This window comes from Nannospalax galili, unplaced genomic scaffold, assembly GCF_000622305.1.
Source record: "Nannospalax galili isolate Female #2095 unplaced genomic scaffold, S.galili_v1.0 scaffold287, whole genome shotgun sequence".
Classification (NCBI taxonomy): domain Eukaryota; kingdom Metazoa; phylum Chordata; class Mammalia; order Rodentia; family Spalacidae; genus Nannospalax; species Nannospalax galili.
In genome coordinates, this window is record NW_008357493.1 from 1,701,547 (window position 1) to 1,727,916 (window position 26,370).

At 40.9% G+C, this 26,370-nt stretch overlaps 1 protein-coding gene across 1 annotated transcript in view; it reads right to left on the minus strand.

The window, feature by feature from the left end:
* Positions 1–23,116, minus strand: part of Fgf14 (fibroblast growth factor 14) — a 705,665-nt gene extending 682,549 nt beyond the window's left edge. The window contains exon 1 of the mRNA XM_008855149.2: positions 22,166–23,116. Coding sequence (XP_008853371.1) covers positions 22,166–22,373 — 208 coding nt within the window. The 5' untranslated portion in view covers positions 22,374–23,116. The remainder of the gene's footprint in view (positions 1–22,165) is intronic.
* Between the last annotated feature and the right edge of the window lie 3,254 nt (positions 23,117–26,370).

Consider the following 26,370-nt stretch of genomic DNA (forward strand, 5'->3'; position numbering starts at 1 on the left):
TAAAAGAATATCAAAACTGGAAGATAAAGTGGATGAATTAGACCACTCAAGCAAAGATTACAAAACATTTAAGAAAACACAAGAATGGAATATGCAGGAATTGTGTGACACCATAAAAAGAGCAAACTTGAATCATAGACATACAGGAAGGAAAAGAATCTCAGGATAATGATATGGATCAGAACCTCAACATGACTGTAGAAGAAAATTTCCCAGATTAAAGACATGCCCATACAAATACAAGAAGCATATAGAACACCAAACAGGACCAGATAAGAAACGCTCCATGGCATATCATAGAAAAAACACTAAATGTTCAGAACAAAGAGAAACTACTGAAAGCTACAAAAGAAAAACAAGTCATATATAAAGGAAAACCCATCAAAATTACAGCTGACTTTTCAGTACAAACTATGAAACCCAGAAGAGCCTGGACCAAAGTATTCCCAGTTCTAAATGACCACAGATGCCAACCCAGATTACTTTGCCCAGACAAAATGTCTATTATAGTCAAAGGGGAGAGAAAAATCTTCCATGACATAAATAGGCTGAGAGAATTCATGGCCACAAAACCAGCCCTTCAGAGAGTTCTTAAAGCAACACAAAGAGCTGAAGAAAGGAATGACTATACCCAAGGGATTACAGAAGGAAGCTTAATGAAGTTATGACTGTGGAAATGCACAGCTACACCAAGAGTGTGAGCAGAAGTAAAAACGACAGGAATCAGTACATATCTTTCATTAATGACTTTAAATATGAAAGGACTGAACTCCCCAGTTAAAAGATAGACTAGTAGAATGCATTAAGAAACAAAATCCATCTTTTTGTTATCTGCAAGAAACTCAAATTACTTTCAACAACAGGAACTACCTTAAGATGAAAGGATGGAAAAAAATATACCAAGGAAATGGTACTAAAAAGGCATGCATTGTAATTCTAATAACTGACAAAACAGACTTCAAACTAAAACTACTCAGAAGAGATAAAGAGAACCACTTCATTATAATCAAAGGAACAATTGACCAAGACGATATTACAATTATGAAAATATATTCGCCAAACTCTGTTTCACCCAACTTCATAAAAATACTACTACAGTCTTTAAGACACACATTAATCACAACTCATTAATACTTGGGGACTTCAGTACCCCATTGTCTCCATTAGATAGGTCAACAAGACAGAGCATTAACAAAGAGACATCCAAATTAAACAATACATACATCAAATGGGCCTAACAGACATTTACTGAATATTCCACCCAAGCGCCAAAGAATATACTTTCTATCCAGCACCCCATGGAACTTTCTCCAAAATCAACCATATACTGGGGCAGAAAACAAGCCTCAACAAATACAAAATGATTGGAATAATTCCATGCATTCTATCAGACCACAATGCAATAAAACTTAAAATCAATACCAGAAGAAAACCTAGTAACTACAGGAACATATGAAGATTAAACAACACACTCCTGAATGATGAATGGGTCAAAGGAGAAACTTAGAAAGTATATTCTTTAGTACAATACAACACAACAAAACCTCTGGGACACATTGAAAGCAGTCCTTACAGAGAAGTTTATAGCTCTAAGTGCCTACATTAAAAAAATAATCAGAGGAACAGAAATAAATGACTTAACATTGCAATTCAAGATACTTGAAAAGCAACAACGAATGAAATCCGAATCCAGCAGACAAGAAGAAATAACAAAAATCAAAGCAGAAATTAATGAAATAGAAACAAAGAAAACAATACAAAGAATCAATGAATCCAAGAGCTGTTTCTTTGAAAAGTAAACAAGATTAACAGGCCCCTAGCCCAGTTACCCAAAAGAAAGAAAGAGCACCTCCAAATCAACAAAATAGAGATGAAAGGGGAAACATCACAACAGACACCAGAAAGATACAGAACATTATAAGGGAATACTTTAAAAATCTATATGCTGCTAAATTTGAAAACCTAGAAGAAATGGGTGGGTATCTAAAAGCATGGGAATGACCAAAGCTAAACCAAGAGATCAACAGCTTAAGCAGACCCAAAACACATATGGAAATTGAAACAGTAATACAAAACCTCCCGACTAAAAACAGCCCAGGACCAGATGGCTTTATAACAGAATTCCACCAGACATTTAAACAAGACCTATATCCATTACTACTTAATTTATTCAAAAAGATAGAAATGGAAAGAGAACTTTCAAATTCCTTCTATGAAGCCAGCATCACTCTAATACCAAAACTAGGTAAAGATACAACCAAAAAAGAAAACTATAGATCCATATTCTTAATGAACATAGATGCAAAAATTCTCAACAAAATACTTGCAAACTGCATACAGACACACATCAAAAAGATCATCCACCACGATAAAGTCAGCTTATTCCAGAGAGTCAGGGATGGTTCAATATACATAAGTCAATAAACATCATAAATTATATAAATGGACTCAAAGAAAAGAACTACATGGTCATCTCAATAGATGCAGACAAGGCCTTTGACAAAATTCAACATGCATTTATGTTCAAAGTCCTAGAGGGAATTGGACTGGAGGGAACATATCTCAACATAATTAAAGCCATATATAACAAACCCACAGCCAACATCATTCTAAAGGGAGGAAAACTGGAAGCATTACCATTGAAATCGGGAACCAGACAAGGCTGTCCACTATCCCCTCTTCTCTTTAACATAGTACCTGAAACTCTTGCAAGAGCAGTAAGACAAGAGAAGGAAATTAAAGGAGTAATAATTGGAAAAGAAGAGATCAAATTATTCATTTTGGGGGACGATATGATATTGTATTTAAGAGACACCAAAAATTCCACCAGAAAACTCCTAGAAATTGACACTTTTAGTAAAGGACCAGGTTAAAAAATTAATCTACAAAAGTCTGTAGCCTTTCTATATACCAACAACAATCAATCAGAGAAAGACAACATGGAAACACTCCCTTTCACAATAGCTGCAATATATATATATATATATATATATATATACCTGACCAAAGACATTAAAGACCTCTACAGTGAAAATTTTAAATCTTTAAAGAATGGGATGGAGGAAGACATCAAAAGGTGGAGGGACCTCCCATGCTCATGGACTGGAAGAATTAATATTTTGAAAATGACCGTCCTACCAAAAGTCATTTATAGATTCAATGCAATGCCAATCAAAATCTCAATGACATTCTTTACAGACTTGGACAAAACCATCCTAAGATTCATATGGAAGCATAAAAGGCCTCGGATAGCCAAAGCAACCCTGAGAACTAAGAGCAATGCTCGGGGGATTACTATACAAGATTTTAAACTATATTACAGAGTTATAGTCATAAAAACAACATGGTACTGGTACAAAAATAGACCCATAGATCACTGGAACAAAATTGAAGACCAAAATATGAGTACATGCATTTCAGCCACCTGGTATTTGACAAAGGGGCCAAGAACATTCACTTGAGGAAAGACAGCATGTTAAGCAAATGGTGCTAGCAAAACTTGATCTCCACCTGTAGTGGAATGAAACTATACCCCTATCTTTCACCTTGCACAATAGTCAACTCCAAATGAATCAAAGACCTCAATGTGAAGCCTGAAAATCTGAAACTGTTAGAAGAAAATATTGGCAATAGCCTACAAGATATAGGTGTAGAAAGGATTTTCTAAACCAGACATCAACTGCCCAGGAAACAAGGTCAAGAATCAACAAATGGGACCTCATTAAACTGAAAAAACTTCTGTACATCAAAAGAAGCAACCAAAGAAGTGAAGAGAAAACCCATGGAATGAGAGAAAATCTTCACAGCACAACTGGTAGAGGTTTAATATCCAGATTATAAAATGAACTCAAAAAACAAAGAATCAAGAAAGGAAGCAATCCAATTAAAGGATGGGCTAAGGAACAGAGAGTTCTCAAAAGAAGAATTCAAGATGGCTAAGAAGCATCTTAAAAGGTGTTCAACATCACTAGTAATTAGGGAAATGCAAGTTAAAACCACTTTAAGATTTCATCTTACCTCAGTCAGACTGGCTAAGATCAAGAGAACAAATGATAACACATGTTGGAGAGGATGTGGGGAAAGGGGAATGCTCATCCACTGCTTGTGAGATTGCAAACTTGTTCAACCCTATGGAAAGCAATGTGGGGAACTCCTAAAAAACTACACATGAACCTACCATTTGACCAAGTTATACCACTCCTTGGTATAGATCCAAAGAACTCATCCTATTTCAGAGACACTTGTACATCCATGTTTGTTGCTGCTCTTTTCAAAATAGCTAAGAGATGGAAGCAACCTAAGTGTCCCTCAACTGATGAGTGGATAATGAAAATGTGGTTCATTTATATGATGGAGTTTTACTCAGCAGTAAAGAAAGATGAAATCATGAAATTTGCAGGTGAATGGATGGAACTAGAAACTGTTATACTAAGTGAAGTAACACAGAGTCAGAAAAACAAACGACATATGTGCTCCCTCCTATGTGGATCCTGGCACCAAATCCTTATAAGTGAGTATATATCCAGACACAACTGTAGAACACAAGATAATGAAAAGGAACAAGGGAGGTAAAGGAAAAGAAATAATCTGAACAAGAAGAACAGTAGGAAACAAGTGTTCATAAGGGAAACAGGGATTAAAATGGTGTTGTTTTAAGGGGATGGGAAGGGAGGGTTTTACAAGGAACCTTGGGAATAAAGGGAAAGAAGGAGCTCAAGAGAGGTGGGACCATAGGACAAAGGTATTATTAATGGAGAAATGGGAAAATGGGGGCACTTTAAATGGGAAAACCACAGTGGAAGGGTTAAACAATAGGAGAGATCAATAATGCCTAGCTAGTTTTTAAAAAACCAGAGGGAACCATATTAATCCAACAACCTACTGACAAATTATACATACAACTAGCTCAAGGAACATAATATATGTCTGGTCAATGTTTATCTGAGAACCTTTGCTCTTTGCCCAATCTTTATCTACATAGCACATGGTAATTAAAAGTACCAGACTAGTGTACCAAACCTTCTTGGACGTTTATCAACCATACTTTGAGGCCTATATTGATTTTGTCAGTGGGATTTAAAGGATAGTTTTTGCTCCTTGCCCTCCAAGGTTGACTAAGTTCCAGGGGACTGTGGAGCATCTCTCAAAATATCCTGTAGCTGTGGTGAGTCACCTGTCCTCTTAATCAAGGAGGCCATAGAGACCCCATGAGGTAGACTTGAACCAATCTCCAGTCTACAAAGAGGAGGGTCAACACAGAGGAAACATTTCCTCAATGCTTCCAAGCCATCAACAGTCTAGCAGAACATTTGATTTATCTTCACATAGATGGAACTGGTAGAGGAAAGGAGCCAGGGGCTCCTCCTAAGCCCATGTGACCCCTGAGGAACAGATCCTCAAACTACCTTAAGCCAAATAAATTGGTTTATCTGGGCCAACTGCATGGTCTAAACACCCAAAAGGAAAGAGTAACCAAAGATTAAAGGGATCAATATAATTCTTTAAGAGTCCATGTGTATAGCTAAAGGCTATATAACAAGAAACAATGTCAGACTGGAGATACCTTCCTTTGAGTTGTTGGCCAGGGTGACCCAAGAGACTCCCAGACAGAGAAGTGAGAAAATGAACAGCAGACCCCAATCTTGTCAAAAGGAATATTGGCAACAGCTTGCTGCTAGATGAGGAAGAGCTGATCTTCCTAAAACAAGGAACTATAGGTAGCCTGACTAGACTCAGCAGATGGACAAGCACTGGGGAACAGCTGGGGACACTGACAACACAGTGGACAGTAATAGGGATAACAGAGTATATGGGCTCCAGCGGGGGAGGGGGGCATAGGAGGGTATCACTTGGGATGTGCGTATATAGATGAGTAAGATTGTTTGGGATGTTCTGTATGAAATACCCACACACAAAAAAAATCAATAAGTAAAAAAATAAGTTATATTTGAGGAAGAAGCATAAAAATTTGCTTCGTGCTAATGAGTAGATGTGAAAAATATTACCACTGAAATCTACCTGATGACTTTATATCCATGCTCAGGTGCCAAGAAACTCAGAAAGTAAATAACTGTGACTATTAATAATCAGATATATAGAGATTGGAGACACATGTGCAAACATTCAAGTGTTAGTTTTTCTGTATGAAACAGTATATTTTAATAATGAAATGAATATCTTTTTAAAGGTTAAAACCTCATTCAATTTTATGTCTTATAGGGTTTATACTGAGTGCAATAATGTATAACTGTACTAATTCAATTGTAAACCCAAAAATTTACAGACAATTCTGAAAGAGATGCATCTTATCTTTGGAAATTATTGAATATGTCAATGCTGCTGTAATGAAATGCTTCTTCTAATTATGCAGCTATTAAATAAATAATTTTTTTAAAAAAGAAAGTTGCAAGTCACAGAGTTAACTCGATGACACTAAATTCCCTTCTTCTGGCTCAGGTTTATACTGCCAGTGAGCTCCCACCACAATATGCCTAAGACCATCACCAACTTAAAAGAAACCTCTTCCCTTCCTATATGGATTATGCCCGTGGCCAAGTGCATACCAGTCTTAGAAACTATCACTCTAACTCTAAATCAAAGAAATTGTAACTATTAATTATAAGGCCGTATTATAGTTTGTAAGATTTGAGTAGACATTAATAAGTTAATTACTCTTCTTTTAATACAAGTTATCATTCTTAAAATACCATGTCATAAGTTCTGTGTCATTCCAAGCATTTAAACATCCAGGACACAGATACTGGCCCTGTAAAACACAATCGAATTTCATAGCAGAAAGGAGTACAAAGCAAATGTTCATTACTGAAAGCGTGCCTTCAGCAAACTGCTCCTTAACGTATGTCTCCACTAAGCAGTGATCAGCATAACTGGAGCCAGAGCAGCAGCACCTTCACATTCCTGCAGAAAAGGATCTGTAATCGTTAATTTTGTCAGCCTCATAAGAATTAGAAACACCTGTTAGACACAGCTCTCAATGTGTCTGCAAGGCAGTTTCCAGAGAGGTTTAGCTGTGGAAGGAAAACTCCCTCTGAATGCTGACATCACCATCCCATGGGCTGAGGTCTCTGTGTCAAAAATAGAAAATGCACAGCACCAGAGTTCAACTCTGTTTCCTGACCATGGACACAATATGACCAGCAGCCTCATGCTCCTGCCATAATTCCTCCCTACAGTGATGAACTACCTGAAAATGTGAGTTACAACCCATCCTCTCTCTCTCTTAAATTGCTTCTTGTCAAGTATTTGGTCACAGCAATGGGAAAAGCAATACAATATGGTCCAAGTTGATGAAAAGGTCCTTGTATCCAAACAGATGGTCTTCATTCTTAGCCCTTCCCAGCTGTGGTGTCTCACCAAATAATGTCAGCTTGCAGTGAAGCAGCATGCTGGTAAAAGAGTATGTAAATACCTCACAGGGGCTCAGACTACCTTGTGAAGAATCAAAAACCATTCTCCTCTTATTTAGAAACCGAGAAAAGCCACCAGAGCTAAAGCGATGGCATCAGGAAAATCAGGATGCAGGGAAATGCATACAGCCCTGCAGCTCTATAACTCTGAAGGGCAGGAGTACATCCCCTCACTACACTTCCAGGCATACAATCTCAATCCATCATCCACAACTTCAAAGAACACATTGAAGCCACCTTCCTATGAGCCTTCACAATGACTTCCACTTTCCTCATTTACACCTTTACTGCATCCACTCTTCCAAGTACAGAGGAAGTGATGCCCTTCCTGATCGACTCCTTCTCAACATGGATGTTCAGACATAGCTGTTCTCAATTGCTATTATTTTCCTACCTGCTCATGTGACACCCCCAGAACCACCCTTTCACCCAAGTTCCTGCTTCCTATCTCCAACTGACAAAACAACTAATTTGATTGCTTATTACAAAAAGTCATCCTCCTGGAGTATTCCCAACTCCACAGTCAGCTCCAACAATTACACCTCCTAGTGCAATCTCGCGCTCCTCACGTATCCTACTCCCTTCCTCAGAAACAATAGTTCACTAATGTTTGCATCTGCAGTCAAACTCCTCTGTTAGGTTTCCAGATTCCAAACTATCATCCTACTAACCCTCCAAAATACGCTTCCATTCGTTTTCCCACAAATCCCTAATCAAGGTCCTTTTTATTTCTCCGTAAATGATGCTGGCCTTTGACGTTTACACGTAATACATATCCCCCTCGCCACGGAAATGTTGATCTCTCCCACCAGTTTAAACACGAGCTTAGGGGTCACATCAGGTCATACTGCTGTAGCATATTTCCTTTTCTTCCCCTGTCATCTAAATATGTCATCTAGCAGAACTCTGTGTTATGTCTACTGTTATCTATAGATTTGCTTCAAGGTCTTAGAGATCAAGGACCAAATACTCATGGAATCTTTTAAATATTTTATTTTTTATTATTTTTATTTTATGCTCATGAGTGTATTGTCTGCATATATGTAAGTCCACCCATGTCATGCAATGCCTGAGGAGGTCCGAAGAGTGGATCCCCTGGAACTAGTTATAAATGGCTGTTAGCTGCCATATGGGTCCTGGGAAGTGAACCCAGGTCCTCTGCAAGAACAGAGAGTGTTGAGCCATCTCTCCAGCCCCTCACAGAGTATTTTAAATATTTTCCAGTAACTAACATGTAGCATACCCTATTTAAATTACTTAAATATTGACATACTTTATCATATAGGATTATATATTTATTTAGCAAATAAGTGTTAATAGGTTTTTCATGTAACGTCAACCTTCTCAAAACCACAGAATTATTTTGTGATAACTTCCAAGCAAGATACATTTTAATAATTGCAAAGTGCATTTTTAGAATTGTGAAGAATGGCATGGAAGTCCTGAGGAGCACAGGAAGAGAAGAGTTCCTTTGCAAAAACATACCTAAATGACAAGATGCCATCCCATTTCTGCACGTCTTATAAGAGCTTCTGTACCACATTATCTTTGCAAGGATATTTGTGTAGCAAACCAACCTTAGAATCTAGGGATAGTGTCTCCTTCATGAGGACATAGTTGTTTCCTCATCAGGATAATAAACACAATGCCTTCCTGAAAAGATATGTGACTTTGATAGAAGCCTCTTAAAAGACTGGGGATTTCCTAAACTCGTTTCCCAGCTGCTACACAGATCCACTGTGTGTAAGTATCTATTAGGGCATTGCCCCTGGGGAACTGAGGAGTGGGGAGGGGGACGAGAGGAAGTGATGAGAACATGAAGTTCAGGCTGCCTGCTCTTCCTAGTGATAAAGTCCTTTTTCTATGTCTCAGGAGTCTCCTGTCTTCTGTTAGTATCTATGTAACCCATGGCAAGCTGGCAAATGTCATACACTTTGACCAGTGTTCCTGACAACTTGTGGATATTAATTGCAGTAGTCAATTCGAAAGTTCATTTATGGAGTAAAACAGAAGCAATCATATCAAATTCTACCACTATAACATGCAATGATATAAATTGCCAAGACAAGAAGTTCTCTGAAGAAGCCATGTCTGGGCTGAAGGTCCTGCAGGCTAATTAACCAGCTGTTACTTTTACCATTGTGGACACATGGAATGCTGGAGATGGAGAGCCAAGTTTTCTTGGGTGACTTTTAGTCCCTTTTATTCCCTTTAGCCATTTACTGTCTGCCTTTGCATCTGACCTAACACTTTTGTGACTACTAGGTAAAACTTTTAGGATGTATTCTTATCAGTCCACTACCTTCCACCAACCCTAAAGCTAAGAATGGTATAACATCTAAAACCTATAGATTCCCCTGCTCTGCCACACTGACCCAGTGTCCCCACCACTGTACTTGGCAAAGGTATTGACTTATGATTTTCTTTTGTTCTGTGACTATAAAAATGTAATCTCTTCCCAAGCATGGCAGAATACATAAAGTCTGGTGGGGGGGGCATGGATGGGGGAGGAGTTCTGAATTTGATTAAAAACTGTTGTAAAAAAAAGTTACTAAAAAAAAGTAATCTCTTCCCAAGCATGGCAGAATACATAAAGTCTGGTGGGGGGGGGGGCATGGATGGGGGAGGAGTTCTGAATTTGATTAAAAACTGTTGTATGAAATTACAAAAACTCAATTAAATTTTTTAAAGAAAAAAAAATGTAACCTCTTCCACAGAGAAGCAAGTTATTCAGAGTTACTAGAATCCTCGTTCTCAGGCCTGGTCACCCGGATTCAGCTCATAAGAGACAATCTCTGAGTCCCTCTGGAGCAAGAGCTATGTTTTGCTTCAACAAAAGCAGTACATCGATTGAAAAAACAAACCCTTAAGTGTGAGAACTTTGTGATTTAATGATGGAGGTTCTACCCCACGCTAAATGAAAAACAGAGAAATCAAAGCACTTCTTACAGCAAGAATAAGAGCTGAACTAGGGTAGAAAGAATTTTCTAGGGTGATCAGCAATGCTCTAAATCTTGTTTGGGCTTGTGGTTACAATAATGCCCACAACTGACAAAATGCTGCATCAAGTTCTAAAGTTAAGAATGTGTATATTAATGTATTTAAATCATATCTCAAAAGAGCATAAAATTTCTAGCTTTCTTGCAGAAAGACTCATTGCTTTTCCTACTAACACTGAGATGTTGGTGCATGCATCTCTAATCTGTGTGTATCTGATTATTACTAGTCATAATCGTTTGCAATCAGATCATTGGTGCCTGGGTATGTCTATAAAGTCATCGGGGAGATTTCAGTGATTATGTTCATCACCTCTACTAATTAACATAACATAAACTTTTATGCTTCCTCCTCAAATATAATACATCTTTAAAATTTTGATTTTGTGTGTGCGTGTGTGTGTGTGTCACACAGAACATCCCAAACCAACAATATATTCTAAAATGAAATGGAGATCTTTTTTAAAGTTTAAAAACTCATTCAATTTTATGTCTTACAGGGCTTATACTGAGTTCAATATTGTATAACTGTATTAATTCAACTGTGAACCTAGAAACTTGCACCCACTTGTGAAAGAGATATACTCTTGCTCTGGAGTGTGTTACTGAGTATGTTAAAGCTGTAATGAGATGCTTCTTCTAATCATGTAGTCATTAAATTTTTTTAATTTTCTAGCTTTCTAAATGTTGAATTCTTGTGTTTCTCTAAATAGTTGTCACAGTTATTACTTTTTAATAGCATGAGCAATAAGAATATGATAATGGGCAATGTTTATAAACTCTAGTAACTGTAACGCACACTCATAGCACTTAGGTGGGATATTTACATCTAGTAGGCCCCAAATTACTTGGTTATACATATTCTAACAAAGAAATAGATCCAAGCCATCATTCTTTTAAAATGCTAAAGTACACAGACAGGGAAAAGAGTGAAGAGATGCCATTCTGGGTAATGCTTCAAATTTGGACATCTGTTTCTGACTACTGTACTGTGTGTTTATATTTCGTATTTTATTTCTCCAATATAATGTGTGTAAAAGTTGAAAGTTCAGTGGCATACTAATCCTGACCTTGCCTAAGCAGTAAACTCGTGACAAAACTTTTGAAAGACCTGACGAAAACAAATAGTTGGACTCTTGATCTGACTTAATAAGTCATTTGTAACTGAATTATCATAGAAATTATGAGATGTATATTTATTTATTTCTAAGGCAAAAAAAACACAAATATTTGGAAGAAATCTAATGTAGTATTACACGAACACAGGGGCAAAGAGAGGAAAGAGTGAATTCTCTGTGGTGGAAAAGTATGTTGCTCTAGAAAAGGTCAGTGTCAGAGCTGACCAGACTATAGAGCTCTGTCTATCAGGCTATGCACTGTTTATCACTCACTGGCGTCTCCCACAATGGCACGTGTAAAATGTGCAAAAATCATGATGATGATGATGATGATGCAAAACTTTTACCTAGTTCTTTGTTGAATTGTCTCCTCAGAATCTCATGCTGAAATCTGGTGTCCATTGTGGCAGCACTGGAAGATCAGGACCCTTGAGAAAAGAGTAGGACATGCAGGCAGGGCCCTCTGGAAGGAATGGATTACCAGGTTATCCAGGGAGTAGCTTTGCTATAAAAGTGGGTTCTCTGCTTAGCTAGCTCCCCCTCATCACGTGATTGGCTTCCTTGTTGTGATACAGGAAGAAGGCCCTCACCAGATGCTGAGCAGATGCTAGAACCACACCCTTGGACTCCAGACATGAACTGAATAAATTATCTGGTCTCACATGGTAACAGGAATAGGAAATAGGCCAAGCACTCCATATAAAACAGATTACTACATCCTTAAATGATTTTAAAGATTTAGTATCTACTCTATTGAAACTATTTTCCATATTAGTATACGGTGTATTCTGGTATCAAAACATCACATGATACCCCACTAAAAATGGATAATTCTTATTTTTATTTTTGTATTTTCTTTTACACTTTTATTGGATCTTATGTATGTATGTATTTCATACAGAACATCTTAATCAATCTTAATCATCTTTATACCCCCTTCCTCATTGGAACCTTCCCATAGCTCCCCACCCCACTGGAATTCATACATTCTTGTCATTTATAATTTATACTTTTAGTTATCATTTAAACTTTTAAAAATTCTTTTCTTTACTTAATATCCATCATCATATATCTGTGATATAAAGAATTTTATTTAATTACCATGTGAATAAGAAATTTCGGGGGGGCTGGAGAGAAGGCACAGTGGTTAAGAGACTGACTGCTCTTGCAGAGGACCGGGGTTCGGCGATTCCCAGCACCCACATGGTGCTACAAACCGTCCTTAACTCCAGTTCCAGGGGAATTCAAAGCCCTCTTCTGATCTCCACGGCATTGCACGACACGGACAGACTCACATACATGCAGGCAATACACTCATACACATAAAATAAAAATAAATATTTTGAAAAAAAGAAATTACTAAGTTAATGAAAAATCTAAAGGCCTAGGAAATGAATCATTTGATCATAAAAGGGGAAACCAGAGCATGTTGGTTACTGCTTTCAGTCTGCCCCAACAGTAAAAGCAGAATGATGGTGACTGCTGAGTGTTTAATTACCAAACTGAAGTCCCCTAGTAAACTGGGCCCTTCCTTGGCCTAAGACTCCCTACACCTGATGTACAGCAAATACTGCGAAAGAAGAAGAGTTGTAGACTGCCAGGGGCTGGGTTCTTTTTAATCCTACAATTAATAAATATTACTTTTGTTTTGGTCTTCAGGCTTTATGACTTTTGCATTTCTTGTTTGTTTTTCAAATGCTGTAGAATATTGTGTACCAAGCACAGGAAGTGGGAAGAGCAGTGATGGAAATCCCTCTCAGCTACACTTTATCAAAGAGGCAGCTTTGTACAAAAGGTTAAGGCACACTTCAGTGATCCACTGTAATTGCACAGACAACAGAATGTTACAGAGGCGGAGGCATTTCAGTTACAGCCACATTCACTTCTATCTGAGAAGCAAGCGCACACTTACAAATGTAAATTCAGTAAAGTTTGCACTTCCTTCTCTTTCTCGCCAGACTGGAATAGTTAATCTGAAAACCTGGCCTGTGATTTATTACTCGGCTCCTCAAAGTACTGAACAGAGTATCATGTGCAAAAACATCTGTGATTGTAGATAATCATAAAAATATATTATGACATATTCACTGTTATGCATTTTCCCATCCTTAAGGTTTTCAGAATAAAGTCAGGGAAAATGAACTCATTATCCCACAGAAGATTTTAAGTTTTGACTTAGGAAAGCGTCAGTTTCTGACTTGTTATTGAATTCTTTGAATCCTCAGGAAGGACAGTCTAGAGAGCTTTTACTCTGTTTCAAAGCTGTGGCAATAAACTGTTCGCAAATCCCCACAGGCTTAAAGCCTGTAGAGTGTAAGTTCTGGATGCTCCCTTCAACTTCTTTTCCAGATTCACTCTTGCATGCAGACCAACTGCACTTCCTCTCCTGTGCATAACTGGGACTGCATGGTACAACTCTGGCTGCTTCCTCTAGGCCCTTCAGCCTTGCCTGATACAAAGCTGTTTTCCAACTCTGGCCTAAGAGTTGTCTAAAGGGCAAATCTGATTGTGGCACACATCACATATGATCCGTTCTTAATTAACTTCTACCTCCCCTACCTGCCATTCCCACCAACATTCTTCTGTGCCTCAGTTGTGATTTTTGATACGCACCACTCTTGTGTGCTCAAAGCTTACAACACGCTCTTGGTTTTTCCTTGCCAGCCTACCCTGAGCCTTTCCCCAGTGACTAACTCCTAATCAGTTGTCATGATTCAGTTCTGTGCCTTTCAGCAAGCCTTCCATGCTCTGTTCTTTGGCCCTTGAAGTACCTTTCTCTGCCTAAGTTCCTGGCATACATCACACCACCAGAATTGACCTAATTATGGCAAACTGCAAAATCCTTGATACAAGAATTCTTCATCCTGAACCTCTACCAACAGCAGCTGGGGCACAGTAGCACTTTTAAGAGTCTGTTGTGTTTAGTGGGTGTGGTGGCACATGCCTTTAGACCCAGTACTTGGGAGGCAGAGGCAGGTGGATCTCTGTGAGATCCAGCCAGTTTGGTCTCCATAGCAGAATTCCAGGCCAGCTGGGGCTACAGGGAAAAAGAAACAACAACAACGGTGGTTACTATATAGTTGGCAAAGAGCACGTGGTCCTAAAAGAAAGACTGCATAAATTCAGAGTTGGAACAGAAACATTGAAATCATCTTTTATAAATTAAAAAAAAAAAAAAGCCTTAAAGTGTTTTATTCCCCAATAACCAAGTCAAATAAAGATAGGAAAAACAGGCCAGAGTATACACCCCGTTCTTCAAAACTGCTTTGCAGTCCCTCAGGAAAAGGCATCTGGGGACAGAGTGGATCTAGTGGAAAGCCGTTAAGCATCAATCACACAACTCTAGGAAACGCTTGGGGAACTTTCTGCAGTGTTTCCTCCTCCAGGGCTCAAAGCCTGTGTTCCTGCCTGCATTTACAAGCTAGCTGTTGAACAGTCGCACCTTCTAATGGATTTGCCTTGCCACTCTGATTAAAAAGGGCAAGTGGTTCGCAGTCCTCAAGGTGGCTCCACATTTCGAGTGAACTATAAGTAGAAGTTACAGAAATCAAAACTATTAGAGCTGCCGCTGACTTTAAATTATAATCCAAACCCTTCGGATTGCATTTGAGACTGGGGCGCAGAAAACTTGAAGAACGTATGCAGGGTCTCACGGAGGCAAGTGGGGAAACTAAGGAAGGCGTCCAGTTCCAGTCCAGCAGCAGCCCAGCTCCAAGTGCAGCTCATTCTTTTTGTAAGTCATCCTGGACGGAGTCGAGCTGCGCTAGGCGAGGATCCCTACTGCAGCCACCACCTGTGGGCTGGGGCCACGCTTCCTTCCCTGCCTGGACCCGCGGTCACCGCAGGGCGCCCCGCTCCCTGTCCGCGAGACAAACCCCACTCCCGCGCCGCCAAGAGCGGAGCGGCTGCCGGAGAGCAGCTCAGCCACAGTGGAAGCCCCAGCCCGAGCGCCCTGGAGTCTCCAGCACCAGGATCCTGGCCGCTGCGGTTCCCATAGCAACGTCCTCACAGGCGGCGGGGCCACCAGAGATGCTTACGGGGTCAGAGGTCATCTCCGTGGCGACAGAAACTTCCCGCTCTACGGCGGCTCCGTCGGGCCGCTTCCGTCGCATTGCGTAGCGGAGCCCCCGAGGCGGGAACGCGGGGAGAGTCCATCCATGGGAAGCGCGGAGGGACCGGGGACCTGGTGACGGTCGGATGAGACCGGGAGGAAGCCCGCGCTCTGGACCCGTTCTGGTCCTGGGCTTCTGCCGGATCTCCAAGGGGCACCACACTGCAAAAGGATCAGATCGAGCTGCAGCGTTGGCGGGCTCACAGCTTTGCACAAAACAAATAATGACATAGTTCTCTGAAGACAGGGGGCTCTGCCCAAAGCCAAGCTTCTGCCAAACTTTGTACTCCCTGATACAAACTCCACGCCTCTCATCACAAGGCCACAGAGGCCCAGCACCCTCCATCCTGTCAAAGTGGTTGCAGGAAAGAGGAAGCAAAATAGTATGATGGTTGGAGACTCATGGAGCCAAGAAGTTGGAAAATGTCTTCTTTTTAAACTGTGAAAGAGTGAAATAGAAAGGAATGGGCTTTGAAGACAACCGTCACCTCAGAAAAAATCATGGCGTAAGGGAAGGTACCAGGTATCAATCTTCAGAAAAGGAGTTCCGGAGAGAAAAGAGGAACACATCATTCAACTTACGCAGAAGAGGAAACGAAGCAGACCCTGCCACATAGGAAGCCAACCGAACATCGGACTTCATTCGTGATTTTAAGGACAGAGAGAATGAATGCATTTAGCCAGGCAACTCTGGTGTGAGGAATAGGCGCCAGGCCTCAAGTTTCAGATTTCAGACACAACTACTGTAAAATCGCCAGGACACAGGAAGAGCCAGGCATTAAGGCCATGGCCAGCGCTTTGTCTTATTTGCATTTGTTTTGTTTTGTTTTGTTTTCAATCTTCAGAAGTTCAACTTCTTGATTGGCTTATTGAAAAGAAGTGAGCATTAAATGAACTTGACAGACTACAACACTGCCAGCTATATGGTTCCATGGGTCACTGTTTTTAGAGCCACTGATTTTTTCAATATTCATCTTACTAAAACATATTACAAATGTGGTCTCCAACATTGTTAGATAACTTTTTTAGATGATGATAGTGGATCAGACAACTTTTCAGTGTTCTCTATAAAACATGTTATCTATAAAATACATGTTCCTTGTTCCTCCTTTTGGCCTTTGTGTTTAGGGACTCCTAAGAGTTCTACTTCTCATTTCTGTAAATCATCTTACATTTTTGAGCAGCATTATTTTGTAACAACTAGAGAAATCCACATGAAAAAAACAGCAGGATGCAGTTGGCCCTTCCAAAATAGAAGAGCAAAACTGCTTTCTCTTCTCTGGAAGTATAGTGAGGAACTGAGAGGCCTGTCCCTCAGAAAGTCCCCAACCCCCAAATGCCTAGGTGGGACACATAACAATCTTATGCAGGGTGAACAAACTAAAAATCCAAGGAATAACATAAACTGAGCACTAGCAGATGGATGTGCCTGACCCACATTCTCCCTGAAGGTGAAAGTAAGATGACTCAAAGGTTTTATTAAAAATCTATGCACACTGCACTGACTGGTTTAAACTTCACAGAGGCATTCAAGTGTCCCAACTGTTCCCCTAAAAGCATAAAAAACTATTTGGAATGAATGCCTCCATTTTGAGACATATAGATGAAATTTATAGAACACTTATGGGTCAGCAGGAGTGAGGTATGATGCCAAAATGTGCAAAGGAGTAAAAACTGGTTATTGTCCTTGGTAACCATATGAAAACAAAAGTTTCTAATGTGTATCTTGCTAAAATATGGAAGGCAGGTTCAGATATTGTGAAGAAATGCTGTACTGTGGGAAATGTGAAGTTGGGTATAAAGTTAGCTTTAGCATGTTCTGCAAGCACTGCATCCTTAGAACAAATTTTTTCAGTCAGGGATACTGTCTAAGATGAGAACAGGGAATGCATGAGTAGAGCCAACATCACCCGCATTGCTACTAAGTTTACATCATCATGCATTGACTTTTATACTTGTTAAATCGGATATCAACTTCAAGAAAAAAATCCCGTCTTCTAACAAGTCAGTACTTGGAAGCCTATCTAGCAGCCCTTTGATTCATGAAGTGGCGGTGTTCTGTATAACTCATTTTGCTACCTCAGAAGCTAAAACTGCCAGAATGGGGTCCAAGCCCAACTCAGCTTACAGGCAGTCCCCCTCCGAAGCCAGGCATGTTAAAAGAAGACCCTTCTACCTCTTTGGTATTCACCTCATGCTATCTGAATTAGGTATCTTCATTTGCTATATACACAGTGTTTAGAAATGCAGGGCTTGCCCATTTGTGGCTCACCCAGTTCTATAGCAGCCCAGGATGAGTCTGCAGACTCAGAAGAAGGAACGAAATGTGCTTAGTCTCTTTCGTCCCTCTCTCTCTAGTTTCTCATTTCAAAAGGCCATGACAGTCCTAGAGGTGAAGCAAGTAGCTATATCTACACACACACACACACACACACACACACACACACACATTGTGTGTGTGTGTGTGTGTGTCGTGTGTGTATTTAAATTAATAACAGTGACATACCAGGTGTTTGGAGCACCTAAAACAGTTTAGTGAAAGATAAAAACAGGGCTCAAAAGCACCCAGGCCAGGAGAAAATCGAAAGCGCTAGTGGGTGCTACCGAGCCCTGTTTGTTCTATAGCAAAGAACATGGCAGAGGAGACTGAGATCAGAAAAGGAAACACTGAAGACTATGAGTTTGTAAGTATGAATGTCCTCAGTGTGCTCTGTAGAACCATGTCTAGAGCATCCTCTTCCTGCCTATCCTTCTGTCACTGACACCTGTACTCAAGAAGAATCTCATACACTGTGATTTATCTTAAAACCTGAGCTTTTGAAAAGTCAAGCATGGTAGAGAGGCTTGAGGGTCTTGTATGTGGTTTATTGTCTATACATTTGAAAGATCACCAAACTTACTTTGCTTTTTGTGTCTGAAGGGATGGCAAAGACCCAATATTAGTCGTTATCTTTACTGTGGACTTCCTCTTCTCAGCCACATTTCTTGTCACTCTTTGTTTCAAGCTCAGTGACCTAGATTATTTCCTAAACCAGCCTGTTTTATACACTGGTCATTCCAAACTATCATACTGGTTCTAGGAAACATACCAACCCTCCTCCAGGAAAAATAAGTGGCTTGCACTTAGTATTCCTTATTTAATGATTTGCCTAAAATATAGTCACCTTGTATGACTCACACAGTGAAAGCAGCGGCAGGTAAATTTTTTTTCTAAATGCACAGCTACTGCTCTGCTAAGAAAGTAGGGCATTTAAGCACGTGTGTACATACTCATGTGTCCTCTGATAACCACAGCACTGTGAGTTCTTGGACATTTTTATAAAGTTAGTAAATTTACTTTATATCCAGAGCTCTTAAGCTATTATGATTTCATTTTTATAATTATATACAGCACAAATATGTTTTGCATGTTCTTTTCTGGTTAAATATAACAGAAAACAAGTACTGAGCATTGTAAGTGCTATGAAACTAATAACTTCTGGGTTGATGAATGAATTTCATCTTTAGATATACGCCTCTTTGCTTATTTTCTTAGGAACCTGCTCTAAAATGCTTCTCAGAAACCTTTAACTCAACTGCCCACACTTGTTGATAATTTAAAAAAATTATCAACAGTATAATATGTATACTGTTGCATCATATATAATTACATATATCAACAATATAATACATTGTCTCCCAAATGAGAATGATCAGTAAATTCTATCATAACGTGCAAATTGGAAAGAAAAGTCGATCTAAAATTTGTCTTTAAAATAATAAGAAGCGCTTTGCACCAAATTCCCTAGTGCTTGGCACTGTTCTGCCAAGTTTCTTAGTTTGAAACCAGTTAATTGTCCTCCTTTTAGGTTCAAGATAACATAATAGGTAGTAGTCAATCTGTTCTTTTTGTTTTTAACAGTTAAGAGGATTTTGGTCCATGTTTTATTTTAATTACTCAATTAACTTCTTAGTTGTACTGCTATCTTGGGATCAAAAACCTGCAAATGATTATAGGCTTCATGTTAATAGCAGAAGGAGAGTGGAACTCACCAAGTACAATACTGAGAGGAAGTGGAGAGGCATAGGTTGGGCTGAGCTGAAAACATCTAAGCCTTTAGAAGGTAAGATACATAGTTTGACACATCAATGTTCTATTTTTTAAAAGATCTGCTCCGACTCCCAAACTGGACTCTAATCCTTGGCAATCTAAAACTTAACTCTCCTATTAGAATAGTTGGTGGGTTAACCCATCTCTTTGAAACCCAAGTACTTTAGCACTCATAATCTGCTAAATAAATTACTCCAAAAATAAATGATCATTTGTTTAACACCTTCCAAAACACTTTGGGAAGGGAAAACTATTCTAGAGAGATGAAAGTGGGTGGGAAGGGGGAAGTGTAATAAAAAGATCTTGAATTGAACATGGAAGTAAGTCAGAATTTCCAGTAAAAGTGTTTACAATGAAAACATAAAGGCCTCCAAACAAACTTTCTTTCCCAGTGAGTTATTGCCCACTCTCCAGTACTATGAAGAACTGACTTCAAGGTCCCCAGAAAAATGGTCCAGTCTCAAAAAAGCCTTTTACACTGTTCCTTTCTCAGAAAAGAGCTAAATCTTTCCACAGAGGAGCTCAAGAAGGCTTCAAAAAGTCACTATTTTTATCGTGTGAAGTAGTAACCCCTCCCTTTCAACTGCAGCCCTTGACCTGTCCCACTTTGCAAAGTCCCACAGAAAGGCATTTCATGTCAGGCCGAGATGATACTGCAGCTGTAGGGGGGCTTTGTATGAACCAGGCATCTGCAAGCATCAGCCTCATAGCCGAATTAAAGTTAGGATGGTGAGGTGACCATTCTACTCTGCCCTTGGTCAAGTCTCTCGGCAATGGGGCAAGCGCCCCTTTTAGGAGTTGCTAAATGCTGAGGAGTTGAAGGACAGAAGGGTAAAAGGACAGGGGATAGAGGAGGCTGGTCAGACGGGGTATGGAGTTAGAACACGCGGGGGAGGGTTTCTGGACAGAAGTACCAGACCTCCACATCAGCAGGAGACCTCCTGGCAGCCAAAGCCTAGCTATTCGCAGAACCTCCACAGCCCCCCTCCCCCCCGGGGCGTCCCAGCTGGGGTCGACCTCCTCGGACCAGCACAGGAGCTCTGCCCTCTACACAGTCTAGCAACCCACAGTCTGCCTTTTGCTGCAGAAGTGGTGGCCTCCAAGGGTGCTCAGCCTCCACACCCACTGCCTGCCTCCCCGCCCACCCACACTCCTCTGCATCCGCAGGCGGCAGCCCCCTCCGAGGGCGCCACCCCAGCGCCCCGCTGTTTTTGCTAGGTTCAGAGTCTGGGAGCTAGCAGCCACTTGCTGCCCAGCCGTGAGAGTTCCGAATGCCAGTGCGGCCCCGGGGCTGAGCTCCAGGTGTCAGGACGGCCGCGAAGAGCCGTGATCTAGTGCTCCGCAGTGCCAGCCCCGGGAGCCTCCATGGCCTGGCCGCCACTGCAGGACAGCGGGTCCCCCGCCCCCTCCGACAGGGCTCTAGACACAAACACCACTCTGGGTCCCTTCCCACCCTGCTCCCAGCCGGGAGACGCCACAGGCTGCGCCTAGCCTCCTTAGCCACGGCCGCCACCACCAGGCAGCCCTCGGGCCTGGCCGCCCCCGGGTTGCTCGCCTACGGCTCTGCTGCCCCCAGATCCCTCAGACTAAGACTCTGGGAAATGAACCCTGGGTCCTGGCTCCCGGAATCACCCGCATTTGCATTTCTTATGTAATGTACTGCAAGTTTCCCTGACGGAGCCCTTTGGAATGGGGGGCATGACCGCCAGGAAGCGTAAGGCAGGGAACCCATGTCCAGGCTCGTCCCACACACGGTGCGGGACCCGCACGCAAGGTTCTGACACTTCGAATGCCACATCCTAGAGGAACCCGACTCGTCTCTCAGTCCCGGGTTCCCCTGGCACAAGCCTGGCTCAGTGTTCTCAGGGGCTGAATGTGTTAGAAGCAGGCTGGGGAAGGAGTTAACGTTCAGGCACCCAGAACTAGACGGGGGAGGGAGGCGGGGGCTGACGGAGGCGCCGGGCCGTGAGGGAGGGGGCACTTTTACTTTGCTAAAGGTGATGGGGTGGTGAATATTGTGCAAGCTAATCAGAAAGTCTGGAGCTATGTCCCCGAAGGAGAGCAGAAGTGAGGCAAGCTCACGGCTCTTTCTCCCGGGCAAAGGCTTAAGCGATAAGCCCTCCAATATTTCATCACACATAGGCAACCAAATCCATTTAGTGGGGGGATTAAAAAAAAGTTTCCTCCTCCCTCCTAGTGATGGATTGTGTCACAGCCAAGAGCCGCTGATCGTGATTTTCGGGTTCAGAGGACGCAGATCCGGCGGCTGCGTGTTTATTCATGCAACACCTCTATATGCAACACGGTCCGGGTTTCTAGTATGTTTCCCTGGCCTTCTGCATAGCATGACTGCAGACCTAGCTCGGTGAGCAACAGACAGGTTATTACGAGGAAAAACAGAACAGGATGCATGCTTTGCTTACCAGTTGGGTTCTTGTTTTTCTTAAGACTCTTGCCACAAAGACACTGCAGCATATGCGTTCCTTTGCTGAAAATGTTCCAAAGAAACCACATTGATTTGGGCGAAAAGCAACCCAGCAGCTTAGACACCCTGAGAAAGAAGAGATCCTTGTGGTTGCATAATAATAATTTGAAATCAGTTCTCCTGAAGAGGGGCACCGGTTTTACCATAGGAAAAACGTTAATATTCCGGATCTTCTCCCAGTTTTTTCCCCTCACGTGGTATATTTCTTTGAGACTTCTCAGTGATTGTTTTTTCTCGGCCAGGGTGAATGATTATTTATTTTCCCCCCTTGATCACCACTGGATTACGACCAAAGGGTTGGGGGAAAAAAATCCTTTTTCAGCGTGAAGCCAAACAAAAAAGCAGAGAAATCCCAACGGAGAGCAAAACTAACCGGGGAGCTCAGTAATGCACAAAAGATCCCCAAAGGGGAAATCATAGCCTTTTACTCGATGGCTCTGAGGATGGGCGGATCTGCAGAAGGCAAGCTGGATTCATCTTAGCGAGAGAAGACTGCCATTGTGTTGCCCCTAGGAGAGAAGGGGGGAAAGGAAAAGAAAGAAAAAAAAGAAAGAAAGAAAGAAAGGGGGGAAAAATAACCACCACGCACACTCACACACCAATACCACCTCCGAGATGGGTCTGGCAGCTGAAGACCGAGCCTCCCTTCTCCCACGGTTAATAATTTTTTTTTAAATAAGCAATCGCCAGAGCTCCGTGGGATCGGACTGAACCCGCAGTTCTCAATCACGAAGAGAAGGTGTAAATGTAGGTGCCCCCTCCCCTTGTCAGTCTCGTAGTAGGTAGAAAGCGCCACAAATCCCCTTCCTCCTTCCTCGCACTCTTCCAGTCTCCAGCCTCCGTGAGCATGAGGAAAATCTCCCCTCCGGATTCCTAGCCCAGCCTCGGATGTGAGTTACAGGCATTAGAGGGAGGAGGAGGAGGAGTTGAAGTTTGCATTGAAAAGACTGGCTTTCCATGACGTAGCCACGTGCTTTCAGACCCGTCACCAGTGAGGTGCCTCGACCAGCCCGGGGAGGGACTGTCACTGCAGTGAGTGCCACCCCTCCAGAGCGCTCCCCTCTGCCAGCCCCAGCCCAGCCCCACCCCAGCCCCAGCGACCCTCTCCTTCCTCCCCAACTCAAAGGCCTGCTGCTGGCTTACGAAGTCAGCCTTACAGCATTCTGTTAAAAGTGAAATTTCAAAGGACAATTAACAATTATAATGAGGAAAGCTTAGAAAATACATGGGGGAGGAGTTTAATACCATTGCACACAATCAAAATCAGCTCCACCTTTCCATCCTCAAAAGCAGCTTGTAAAGCAAACTCACACATTAAGAAAAACTTAAGTTCTTTTCATATCTCAGTATATGACCCCCTACTTAAAGTGTTGATGAAAGAACATGAAGGAGGTAGATGGCAAATACATACTTCTAGAAACAGCCTGTTAAACAGACAAACACTGAAATCAAGATGGAAAAGCATATTTTTGTGGGGAGGGTCATGTGTACATGATAGCATTTATGCCTTTTCTTAACAGAAGATCCATTACCTCAAAATAATTTTCTGGACAGAAAGCACCCTAGTTAGTTCACACTCCAACTGGATGCTATGTCTGCTTGCTAACTAAGTTAGCATCTACTTACCTCCAGTTTATTTCTGCTCTGCATAGTACTCAGACCTCAGCCTCAGCAAAATGGGCACAGTCTAGCCCAACTTTCTATTTACCCAGAAAATCAAATTTCAGAGTAGAACTGTTGATCTTTTTTTAGAAAAAAAAAAATACAACATATGATACCATACAAACTGCTACAAAAAATAATGTGACCAATTCCAGTGTCCTGCTACCAAAAATTATCAAAAACTAGCATTGATTCATATTTGTGAGCTGAGCATTCAGGAGTAGTGAAACTAACTACTTTTTACTCTCTTTAGGTAAATAAGTTAAAGTTATGCCCAGTTGTTTCCATTTGAATAGCAAAACTCTAATTTCTAATTTAGAAATTCCAGGTTATTTATTTAAAAATTAAAACCACTGCCTCTACCATCAAACTATCCTCTAAATAATACATGAAACAGATGGAGATTTGAAAATTGGTAGAAGAGACTGGTTTTTAAAATAAATTTCCTGATTATTATTTGTCCAAAAAAAAGGCTACTCTTGAGTACTCTAACAATGAAGAGACATTTCCAAGTGCTAAAATTTGCTACAAATATCTTTTGGGGAAATATCAATGGATTTTACATTAGGATGGAAGAGTGTATTAAAACAAGTGAATTCTATTAAAATTAAGAAGCTAGGGGATGAAATGGTAATACCTGTCAAAACAATCTTGTCATACAGCTTAAAGAAACTAGTAAGATTAAATACAGTCTAAAAATGTTTGGGAAATAGAGAACACAGGAATTCAGTGACAAATGTCTCACTATAAAGCAACAGACTGGGCAAAAATAAAGATCGAAATTCTTTTTCGAAGGAGGAAAAGTAAGATAACATTGTCAAATGATTAATTTTTGTATTAATCAAGCTCAGCTCTTTCATGCTTCTTCTCTGAACATTCTGGTATCTTCCAGGAAGTTGCAGAATACCCTAATCTATATGCCAGAGGACAACTGAGCAAAAAGCACTGGCAGTCAAGGTCCTCCACCAGGCTCTACATTCTACAAAACTTGAGAGTTCTCTAGGGTATTTCCAAAGTAGAGTATGTTTAGGGAGATGAGCTGTAATTATTGGGTCTTTTTAAATGATGAGTCTGTATAAAAAATATTTCTCAAACCATGGTTTGGGAAATTCCAAAGTCTACTCTCTTCTCTAATACAAGAAAGAGAATTTTATCAACTAGTACATCATTTGACATCAAACCTGTGGTTTCCTTTGCTACCAATTGGTGAAGAATTTCTTTCTTTGTCCTACTTATTGAGACTCTATTATGCCAGGCATGGTGCTAATGTCTCCTCATAATCTTTTGTTTAAAGGGAGAAACATTTTTGAACATTGACAAAGCATCATTTTTGTCTAGAAGAGAGATGATTAACACCAATTTTGATGGTCTCTGACTGGCAAAGTCAGTCAGACATCCAGAATCTACTAAGCATCTACTGTAAAAGGACTGTGCAGAGCTCCATGTTGGAAACTAAGTTATAAGACTAAACCAGGTTTCCAGTGGCAGAAGAGAAACCAAAGGTAGTCTAGGAGTTAAGACCAGTTTCTGGAGGCTTCCATCTCAGATTGGAGAAGGTCCACAGATGGTTATCAAACTAATTCGAGTTCCAAGATCTCATTTATGTTTTGTTTTGGAAGATAGTAAAATGTTTGCTTTAGCCACACTGCATTCAAGTCAGTAGTACACAGCAAAAATAAAAAATAATAGAAAAGAATTCAAGTCTTCAAACATTCATAAATAAAATTTAAGAACGGATAGAAAAATCTGTAGTGCTTTGGTTTTAAAATTCATATTACTATGTGTTCCTAAGACTACAATAAATATACACAGCAAATTCATTTACAAATTAGTTACCTTCATTGTATCATAGCAAACAAATCAAAAAGCAAACCCCTGTTCTTCTTCTCCCATGTTCTTGCATTGACCGGTAGCAGTTTAAACCTCAGTCTTACCTCCTAAAAGAACCACTCTGGGAAGGTCCCTTCTCTCCCTTTCTCTGTCCCTCCCTACTGCACAAGTAATGACTCATGGACTTACTTGGCTGACCCCACTTCTTTCCTTCCTCTGTAACATGTCTGTCAAGAAGTTCTCAGACGCCTACCTCCTCTGCTTCATGTAACAAGGAGTGGGTCCAGCTCAGAGCCCATGGATAGATCTGGAAAACAATCTCTCTCTACACACTTTGTGGGCTTATAGCAGACATCAGCGCCCTGTGCACATCCTTTTCATCAACCATGTCCTGTGGTTGACCTCTAGCTGCCAGTATCTCCATCTTTCAGCCTGAGGTATTTTTATCCAAACCACAGAAGTTCCCTCTGCCTAGGCACTCACAAGAAAGCCTCAGAATTAATTCTCCACAGGAGGATATTCCCACCACTAAATACTCCAGCTCCCTTGTCTCTTGGGAGGGACAGTGATGAAGCCTGTGTTTTACATCTTTTCTCAAATTTCTCTGAGGGATCAAAAGGCATTCTTTAGCAAGAGTAGCTGGCTTATCAT